At 41.0% G+C, this 10,887-nt stretch overlaps 1 protein-coding gene and 1 long non-coding RNA gene across 4 annotated transcripts; one reads left to right on the forward strand and one right to left on the reverse strand.

The window, feature by feature from the left end:
- Window positions 1-3,992: 3,992 nt before the first annotated feature.
- LOC119570571 (cyclin-H-like) lies at window positions 3,993-6,432 on the reverse strand (the record flags this gene model as incomplete). Its single annotated transcript, XM_037918252.1, is given in 5 exon segments — window positions 3,993-4,100; window positions 4,301-4,369; window positions 4,372-4,419; window positions 5,939-6,046; window positions 6,231-6,432. Coding segments are annotated over 5 exon segments (535 nt in total), but the record flags the coding sequence as incomplete, so codon positions are not given.
- Window positions 6,433-7,823: 1,391 nt separating this feature from the next.
- LOC119570573 lies at window positions 7,824-10,208 on the forward strand. 3 transcript variants are annotated; one of them, XR_005228432.1, is made up of 3 exons: window positions 7,824-7,857; window positions 9,368-9,494; window positions 9,742-10,208. It is a non-coding gene; the product is annotated as an uncharacterized LOC119570573 (long non-coding RNA). The 3 variants fall into 3 exon arrangements; XR_005228433.1 differs by lacking the exon at window positions 7,824-7,857 and adding an exon at window positions 8,490-9,173; XR_005228431.1 differs by lacking the exon at window positions 7,824-7,857 and having other exon boundaries at window positions 9,324-9,494.
- Window positions 10,209-10,887: the final 679 nt, after the last annotated feature.

Genomic DNA, 10,887 nt, shown 5'->3' on the forward strand with positions numbered 1-10,887 from the left:
GCGGGCTCCCTATTGAGCACTACGGACGAGATTCTACCCATCTAGACACCGCAAAATTTCAGCGTAAAACACTCCCCCCCCTTGATCCCTCACGAACAGGTTTGCAAAAACCCCAACTCCTTTCGAAAATTTTTCACCCCGCGAACCTTCCCACGTCCCGACCCCGCATCGCAGTCCTATAAACCCCGGGTTCGCCGCGTTGGGGACGAGACACGCGCCCCATCCTCCACTCAGCCGCCCCGTTCCCCAACTCCGGGTCAAAAACTGTTTTGCTACCATTCCAGTTTTGGGCACAGGGCGCGTGGGTGCGAACCCCCTTGCTCGTGGCCGGGAAACGGCACCGGGGGAACTAGTACGCCGATCTCTCGGGGCCCCCAGACGGCGCCTACCTACGCCGCCAAAAACTCCCCCTGCGGTTCTTGGTGGACACAGGAGGGAAGTCTCTCTTCCCCGCTCCTACAAGACAACAATCGCCTCTTCTCGCCTTTGGAGGCTCCCTGTTCGCCCCATCAACTTAAGGTAGCGTTCTTGACCCCCTTTTCAGCAGCGCTCCGCCCTCAAAGCTACGGGGGGTTTTCCTTGTCGCCGACGTACAGCCCGTCCTGGTGCTGTTTTCCGGGCTCACCAGGGTTTCACGGTGGACCTTAGGGCGGACCCCTTGTGCACCAGTCAAACCCGCCCCTTTTCGCCTCGGCCCTGGTTGTGTCCCTCGATATCCCGGGTACTCCCCAAACCCAGGCCCTTCAGAGTTCTGCGCGATTTTCCAGCGCTGACGAAGCCCTCAACTGGCAACGAACCACCACACACTGAAAGCCCCCCCACATCGCCGACGGGCCGTCTATTCCCCCGCTGCGGCCACTCGCCCCAAAATCGTTTCCGCTTGCCGGGCAGATTTTCGAGCACATGCGGAGCTGGGCATCATACCCCTTTCCCAGCAGCCAGGGGCTTCCCCTGCACCTTGTTCAAAGAAGGCGGCGACGGGCCCCGGGGGGATTATCTCCCCTCAACACAGCCCCCCCCGACCCTACCCCCCCCCGCACCTCCACTCTTTCCCCGGGGAGCTCTCGGATGCCGATTTTCTCAAAAATCAACCTCGTCAAGTGTACCACTAAATCGCCATCGCTGGGGGAGGAATCCCAAGACATTAAACCACCCCTTTTGGGCCTGTACGAATTCCTGTGAATGCCGTTCGACTCCGCAACACTCCCAGACCTTAAAAAGGCTTCTGGAGATGTCCCCGGGGCCTACAAGGGTCTTCATCTACACTGGGTATATCACCCCAGCAGAAACAGGGGGGAACACCACAGCCCCTCCGGGCCCCTCTTCGACCGCCTGCAGGGACCAGCCCTCATAAACCCCTGGTAAGATCTTTTCGGAGTCACCTCCCCACCTTCTGGGGTCACACGATTACCCTGAGGGGCTTTACCCCGCTCGGGAGAAGGGTCACCAATCGCAGTTCCGTAACCCAACATAAGAGACAGCTTGGAAGTACCTCGCATGTTTAAACTTCTTCCGGGGGGCACTTCTTCTGGTCCTCTGAAACTCTCCTCGTTTTCCCACCCGGGGTTGGGGACGGGGCAGAGATGTTACTTGGCCCTCGAGGTGATTAAAGCTTCGGGCTAGAAAGGACCCTTACCTCGGTGACCCTCCTCAACCACCCGCAGCAAGAGCAAGGCTCAATATGCCTCGACGCCTCACACCGCCAGGAGCTTTTTTCAAAAAGATCCTTTAATTTTGGCAACCTCTGGCTTTTTTTTTCAAGACTCTCACCCCAAAACAAAATGGTACGGGCCTTCGGCAAGGAGCCCCTTGCGGTGTAACGGCAAACCTTCCGGACCTCGGGGGGAAGGATTTCCCAAAATCTTGACGACACAAACCCTCACCTTCGCCCCGCACAAGGGGTCGCCGTCAGTCCCGCGTGAAAAGGCCCCCGGAAAATTTTGTTGCCCAGTTCACCCTGAATCGACACATCCGAAGCCCAACAAACCGGCTGCAGACGCCCTATCCAGAGTCTCGATATCCAGGTAAGTGGAGCAACACCCCAAAACGACTACCAGCTGGTTTGCAGGAGCGCCGACCCTTCCCCCCCCAGGGTCACCGCGGGGTCCTCCCCTTTAGCTAGACAGGGGCAGATTCAGGGGTCTCAACACCATCCTCTGCACATCACGCTGGGCTGACCCTGTCCTTACATCCCTCCCTCCTCCCCGGCGTTTTTCGAGGGTTACCGCTCATAGGGGGAAACCGCGCAACACAGGACCTGATCCCAGCAAAACTCTGGCCCGGCATCATAGAGACATCCGGCATGGTGTTGCACCTGCATGAATGCCAGCGCATAAGGTTCCCGACACCTAAATCCCCCGCAGTGTTCCCTTTCCAATGGCCCCTTTGGCATGTACCCTCGACGTGTCGGTCCCCCCCAGCGAAGGGTTTCAACTATGTCCTATGATGATTGGGCCGGTTTTCCAGGTGGCCTGAGGCCCCACCTATCCAGACACCCCTGCCGCCACCCTTTCCAAGACCTTCTCAGCACCTGGATTTCTCGCTACAGGGCTCCTGCGTCACAAACCCAAAAGAGGGCCCCAGTTCGATCCGAGCTCTGGAGGCAGCTGGTGATCCTTCTTTGGGTCAAAGCGCATCCGGACCACATCTACCCTCCCCCTTTCCAATTGGGGATGGTGGAGCGCCTCACCCCCACTTGAAGGGGGCCCTCACGGTTCTTCCCCGCCCCACACTGGGACCATTGCCCTTGGCACTCCCACATACACCTCTTTTAAAAACAGGATCTTCGGTGCACCGCAGCAGAGATGGTCTTTCGGAAACCCCCATAGCTCTCCCTGCTGACTTTCTATCAAATCCGAAAATCAGGGCCCGGGGCCATTCAAAGCAACTTCGCGACCCCCATGCCTGCATCCGCTCCCCGCCTAGAGACCCACGGGAAAGAGACTCTACTTGCCCCGGACCTCCAAACGCTACTGTCTTCATAAGACAACCCCCCAAACCTCCCCCCTGCCCACCCTTGGGAAACCCTTCCCTCCTTAAGCGGGACAGTAAAACCCCACCCTCCGGCTCCCAAGGAACGACACCCTCCATTGACCGGCGAACCTGCCTTTTCCAGGAGCAAAGCGGGTTCCCAAGTTCTTTTGCGACCCCTACACTGGAAGGGATGCTGTGGGGCAAAGAGCTTTTCCCCGCTTTGGGAGAGTCAGGTCCAGGCGGTTTGGGATCCCCCTCCCCCCCAATCACCCCCAGCTCTCGGCCTGACCTAAGTATACTTGGGCTGGCATATTTAAGCCGCAAAGTCCCCAAAAAAACGCACTCACTCATCGCTAGGGTCTCACCCAACACTAATTGTCACTCCAAAATAAAGATAATTTGACTTCTTTTTTTGCCTACAAACCCAGTATCATGGAAATCTTTTGGGCACAAAACCCTAAATTTATAATGGGGTTTTTAGATTTCTTATCACACTAGGGAAAAAATATCTTGGGTTAGTCTTCTTATACCCTCCCCAAAAGGGTTAAATTTTATTTCCCTAAAAAGCTTATTTGTTTGTTTAAATATGCTAACATTATTATTCCCTATATATTCTTTAAATAAAAAAGGGATAGAAAAAACTTTTTAAAACCAAACTAAACTTTTTAAAGTGCTATTCCATTTTCTTTATTTTTTATCTTTTCACTAGATTTAAATAAAAAAAGTCATTTAAAAAATATCAATTTTTCATCCCTCTCTCTCGCTTAAGATAGAAAATACCAAGGGTTTTCCCTTTAAATTTCAGAAATTACTTCCATTTTTACACAAAAAATCCATAATGATTAATGAAAAAAAAAAAAAAAAAAAACAGTAAGTTATAGTTTTATGGGGATCGTATTCTCTCTACCCAAAAGCTGGTCTCCCGCTTGGGGAAGCAGCCCTCTCACCCATCATCATCCCATTCTGAGTAGTTTTTCCCGTACTGGATGAATTTGTTGTTTTGCTGATTTCTCACTTCTCTAACTGCCTTCAAACTCACGCCGACAGTATCCGGGCAGGGGTTCGCTTCTTAACCATCTTCTTGTTTCTGGGAAAAAAAGATGATGTGGAATGTGGTCTACTTTTACCTTGGGGGAAAAATCATAAGAAATTTGTCTTTGGAAAATTAAAAAGGTTAGTCTTGTGAGTAAAACAAAATTAACAAAAAATTTCCCCCCCCATTTCTTCATAATACAAAATAAAAATTACCATGATTATTTAATGCAACAAAAGCCTATTCAAAAAAACAATTGACAATAAATATACATTTAAAGCTTTCTTTTTTTACAGCTCTAAAGGACTTTGGGGGTGGGCTTTTGGGCTTTGGGAAAGGAAATTTGGGGACATACTGGGCCAGAGGTTTTCCCCTAACCTGCTCACAGCTGTTGTCACTGCAGCTAAAGCAATCTGTCACAGATATATTAGGATTTCCTTAATCATCCTCACCTATATATATGTACATAAATGAACAAATCCTCCTGCTTTAAGTCACTGGATCCAGCTGATACAGAGGAGTTGCCATGAAGAAATTTGGCCAAAAGATGTGTGACTTGAATATTTCATTAAAAAAAGTGTACAAAGCATTTGAAGTGACACTGACTCAGTGGGGTTTCAGGAAGCTCATTCACGAGCAGGCCTTCCATCTGTCCACACGGGTAGTTTACTACCCATCACCCATGCTTGCGAGAGGTCTCCAGGATGGACACATGAATAATACATTAATCCATTGAATCTGGATGCTTTATGGCAATTGCAATGTGGCTTGTACACTGGATGTAACAAACACTCTTGTGAGATGACAAGACTCTATGCCTCCCCTTTGCAATGCTATTTTCTTTTTTTATACATAATTTTTTTTTTTTCCAATGTCCATATTTGTCATTTGATTTGCTTTATCCTGATGATAATAGAATATTTTCTTTGCACAGACTCCATATGATCTTTCTAGGTAGTCCAGAACTCATTGCAACAATAATAACAATAAGTAACAATTATTTGTCACATGTTATTAATTTTTCATAATATTCAATATTCTGTAATAAACCCTACACTGTTGGTTACAGTGGCCAGGAATAGGATCCTGAGCGTGAAATTAGCATCCTCCCTAGAACCAACACGCTTCCATTCATGGGTCACAGACATTACATTCCACTCGTTTAAGAATGGAATTAATGCAAAAGCATTATAAAAAACTAAACTAAATGTCAAATGAGTTCAATCGCCCTCCTAGAGCTTCGTGCACTTATGGTGAGGCTTTCACTTCACCCCTGCCTTTAGCCAAAACGCTTATGACGGCCAGTTCATGTCCCCCCCTGCCCACAGCCCTGTTATTCCCATGACGGTATATTTACGTCACCCACCCCTCAAGGCAAATTTTTTCTTGGTGTGATGGGCACATCATCCAGATCATAGGGGTTAATAATAAATAAATAAAAAAATAAATAAAGAAAGAAAAAAAAAAGAAAGAAAGAAAAAAAAAAGAGAGAGAGAGTAAAAATAAAATAAATTAATGAAATCTCCCTGTTACTTATTGTTACTACTATTGCACATGGTGTAAACCACCTGGAGATATAACATGGAAGCTGCTTAATGAAAACAGTCTATTATCATCTTGATACAGCACAGCAGATAGCAAATATAGACTTCGGAAAATAGAATCAGCATAATTTTTTTTTTACAGCATTGCAGAGAGGAGGCAGAGAGTCTAGATACTGCTTATGAGTGTTCATGCTGGGTGGGCTTATAAGGAGAATTGCCACTCAAGTAAGCCTAATGCCTACATTTTGGTCTGTGCACGTACTGCAAGGCATCTGGATCCAATGTTTTAAATGTGATATACAAAATAATCCATTTATTTATACAGATCCTTGACATAAACAATAATCAAACACATTTAAAAGTACTTAGATTTCAAGAGCAGGCTTACCTGACCAGGAGTATATAGAATAATTGCATCAGTTAAGTTTACCCTTTCAAGGAACTCTTCCACATGGGGTCGCAATCTTTCTGGATCTCTTAGCTGTGGGAACCTTGTCTGAATCCAAGGAATAAAGAAGATTACCATTAATTACTTCTTGGGCTATAATTCATTTCTTCTTTCATAATATATGTTTCAACTAAATTGTATTCCATGAAAGAATATAACTTGTTCATGATTAAGAGGTCTTCATATTTCCACTGATAGCAAATTTATGTATCTTATAACAAATACCACATACCTTAATGTCAATGAGCAAGCCTTCTACTGGGCGGAATGGTTGGTGAATAATGAGATGAAATTGTAATTCTTGTGTTAGCTGCAGTTCATTGTTTAAAATAATCTCAGCAGCTTTCTTCTTATCTCCTCTTACATTATGCACAAAATCATTGATTGTGACATAAAATTCTTCAATTTTACAAGCAAGATATACACAGGTCACTCTGCAAAAGAATATCTTATTTGAACATCAACTAAATACATGAATAATCAAATATATTGCATAGCAAAGAATGAATGAATTTTCAAAAAACAAGAATTCTTTTTACCTACAATGTTATAATCACAAATAATCAATGACTTTCTTTACAAAATAAGAACTTTCCAAGTTTGATTTCAAGAAACATTATTTTTATATGATTATGTAGAGTATACTTTATAACATTCTCACACACACACACAGACAATATACATATTTATATAATACATATATATATATTTTAAAATTATATTATATATATACATATATATATATAACTCCCAATTATAAAAATTAAAAAAAAAAACTACAACATACATAACAACCATCACATACTAATATTATTATAATATTATATATATATATTATATATTATATAAAATATATATATGCATATATATATTATATATATATATATATATATATTATATTATGCAATTTAATTATTTTAATTATTTTATTTTATATTAATATATATATATATTATTCAATTGTTTTTTATATATTATATTATTTATTTAATTATATTATTTATGCATTATATATTATATATTTATTTATATATTATTATAATATTTATATTATTGTATGTGTTGTGTTGTGTTGTTGTGTGTTGTTTTTTTTTTTTTAATTGTTGGTATTTTTATTGTTTTTTTATTTATATAATATATATTATTATTTTTATATATATTATATTATGTATTTTGTCTGTGGGGTTTGTGTGAAAATTTTTTAAAAAAGTATACTCTACTAACAAAAAAAAATAAGTTTCTGAAATCAAACTTGAAGTTCTTTTTTGTAAAAAAAGTCTTTGTTATTTTTGATTATAACATTGTAGTAAAAAAAATTCTTGTTTTTAAAAATTCATTCATTCTTTGCTAGCTATATTTGTTTTCATGTTTTAGTTGATTTTTCAATAAATATTCTTTTCAGAGTGACCTGTGATATTTTTGCTTGAAAAATTGAAAAATTTTATGTCACAATAAATGTTTTTTGTGCAAATGTAAGGAGATAAGAAAAAGCTGCTGTTATTTTTAAACAATGAACTGCCTAAAACAAGAATTCAATTTTCTCATTATTCACCAAACCCTTCCCCCCATAAAGGCTTGCTCATGACATTAAAGGAGTGGTTTTGTTATAAGAACATAAATTTGCTATCAGTGGAAAAATTTAAACCTCTTATCTGAACAAGTTTATTCTTTTTGGTACAATTTATTGAAACATATATTATGAAAGAAAAAATGAATTTTTCCAAAAGTAAATTTGGGAATCTTCTTTATTCCTTGGATTCGACAAGGTTCCCACAGCTAGAGACCAGAAGTTGCGACCCTGTGGAAAGTTCCTGAAAGGGGAAAATTAAATGGCAATTTTTTCTTATACTCCTGGTCAGGTAAGCCTGCTCTTGAAATCTAAGTACTTTTAAATGTGTTTGATTATTGTTTATGTCAAGGATCTGTATAAATAAATGGATTATTTTGTATATCACATTTAAACATTGGATCCGTGCCCTTGCAGTACGTCACAGACCAAATGAGGGATTGGCTTTCTTTAGTGGCAAATTTTCCTTTTAAGCCCACCAGCATACACTCATAAAACTTCTGACTCTCTGCCTCTCTCTGCAATGCTGTAAAAAAAAAAAATTATGCTATTTTATTTTCCCCAAGTCTATATTTCATCTGCTGTGCTGATCAAAATGATAATAGACTGTTTTCATTAAGCAGCTTCCATGTTATATCTCCAGGTGGTTTACACCATGTGCAATAGTAGTAACAATAAGTAACAGGGAGATTTCATTAATTTATTTTATTTTTACTCTCTCTCTCTTTTTTTTTTCTTTCTTTCTTTCTTTCTTTCTTTCTTTATTTATTTATTTATTTATTTATTATTAACCCCTATGATCTGGATGATGTGCCCATCACACCAAGAAAAAATTTGCCTTGAGGGGTGGGTGACGTAAATATACCGTCATGGGAATAACAGGGCTGTGGGCAGGGGGGGACATGAACTGGCCGTCATAAGCGTTTTGGCTAAAGGCAGGGGTGAAGTGAAAGCCTCACCATAAGTGCACGAAGCTCTAGGAGGGCGATTGAACTCATTTGACATTTAGTTTAGTTTTTTATAATGCTTTTGCATTAATTCCATTCTTAAACGAGTGGAATGTAATGTCTGTGACCCATGAATGGAAGCGTGTTGGTTCTAGGGAGGATGCTAATTTCACGCTCAGGATCCTATTCCTGGCCACTGTAACCAACAGTGTAGGGTTTATTACAGAATATTGAATATTATGAAAAATTAATAACATGTGACAAATAATTGTTACTTATTGTTATTATTGTTGCAATGAGTTCTGGACTACCTAGAAAGATCATATGGAGTCTGTGCAAAGAAAATATTCTATTATCATCAGGATAAAGCAAATCAAATGACAAATATGGACATTGGAAAAAAAAAAAATTATGTATAAAAAAAGAAAATAGCATTGCAAAGGGGAGGCATAGAGTCTTGTCATCTCACAAGAGTGTTTGTTACATCCAGTGTACAAGCCACACATTGCAATTGCCATAAAGCATCCAGATTCAATGGATTAATGTATTATTCATGTGTCCATCCTGGAGACCTCTCGCAAGCATGGGTGATGGGTAGTAAACTACCCGTGTGGACAGATGGAAGGCCTGCTCGTGAATGAGCTTCCTGAAACCCCACTGAGTCAGTGTCACTTCAAATGCTTTGTACACTTTTTTTAATGAAATATTCAAGTCACACATCTTTTGGCCAAATTTCTTCATGGCAACTCCTCTGTATCAGCTGGATCCAGTTTACTTAAAGCAGGAGGATTTGTTCATTTATGTACATATATATAGGTGAGGATGATTAAGGAAATCCTAATATATCTGTGACAGATTGCTTTAGCTGCAGTGACAACAGCTGTGAGCAGGTTAGGGGAAAACCTGGACCAGTATGTCACCGATATCCTCTTCCCAAATGACCAAAGACCACACCTCAAAGTCCTTATAGATGCTGTGAGAAGTAAGCTTTAAATGTATATTTATTGTCATATTTGTTCATTTTGAATATGGCTATTGTTGTCATTAAATAATCATGGTATATTTTTTCATATTGTATTTATGAAGTAATGGGTGGTGGAAGTTTTTGTTAATTTTTGCTTTACTCACAAGACTAACCATATTTAATTTTCCAAAGACAAATATTCCTTATGAGTTTCAACCAAGGTAAACAAGGTAGACCACATTCTCACACTCATCATTTTTCCCAGAAATCAAGAAGATGGTTAAGAATGCTGAACCTCCTGCCTCGGATACTGTGCGGCGTGAGATTGAAGGCAAGTTAGAGAAGTGCAGAAATCAGCAAAACAATCCAAATTCATCCCAGTACCGGGCAAACTACTCAGAATGGGATGATGATGAGGTGATGATGGCTGCTTCCCCAATGCAGGAAGACACAGCTCTTGGAGTAGAGAGAATACGATCACCATCAAACTATTAACTTACTGTTTTTTTTTTGTTTTTTTTTCTCATTAATCATTTACTGGATTGTTTGTGTAAAATGTGAAAGTAATTTTCTGAAAGTTAAAGGAAAACCTTTGGTATTTTCTATCTTAAGTCGAGAGAGAGGGATGAAAAAATTAGATATATTTTGAAATGACATTTTTATTTTAAACTCCTAGTGAAAAGATAGAAAAATAAAGAAAATGGAATAGCACATTAAACGTTTAGTTTGGTATTCAAAAGATTTTTTCTACCCCTTTTATTTGAAGAATATATAGATTAATTATAATTTTGCATTTTTAAACAAACAAAAAAACCCTTTTTTAGGCAATAAAATTTAAATCCTGTGGGGTATAAGAAGACTCCCCAAGATATTTTTTCCTCTAGTGTAAAGCAAAATCGGAAACCCCCATATAAAATTTTTAGGGGTTTGGGCCCAAAAAAGTTTTCCCAAACTGTGGTTTGTACAACACTAAAGTCAAATTACTTTTTTATTTTGGAGTGTACATTAGTGTTCGGGTGAAGCCTACCGATGATGAGTGCGTTTCTTTTGATTTTTTGCGGCTTAAATATGCCACCTCAATGTATACTCTCAGGTCGGGTCCGATGACTGTGGGTGTTTGGGCGGGAGTTGGATCCCCAAACCGCCGGGACCTGACTCTCCCAAAGCGCGAAGCTTTTTTGCACCACAGCACTCCCCTTCCCCGTGTAGGGGTCGGAAAACAACCTTCGGATCCGATTGCTCCTGAAAAGCGCGGTTTCGCACGTCAATGCTGCGGTGTCTCCCCTTGTGGCCCGGGGGTGATGGTTTTACTGCCCCCGTTTAAATGACGGGGAAGGGTTCCTAAAGGGGGGGCAGAGGGAGGTTGGGGGGTTTTGTCTTATGAGACAGTAGCAGTCTTGGGGGGTCAGGG

Source organism: Penaeus monodon, unplaced genomic scaffold, assembly GCF_015228065.2.
Source record: "Penaeus monodon isolate SGIC_2016 unplaced genomic scaffold, NSTDA_Pmon_1 PmonScaffold_319, whole genome shotgun sequence".
In the NCBI taxonomy this organism is placed as follows: domain Eukaryota; kingdom Metazoa; phylum Arthropoda; class Malacostraca; order Decapoda; family Penaeidae; genus Penaeus; species Penaeus monodon.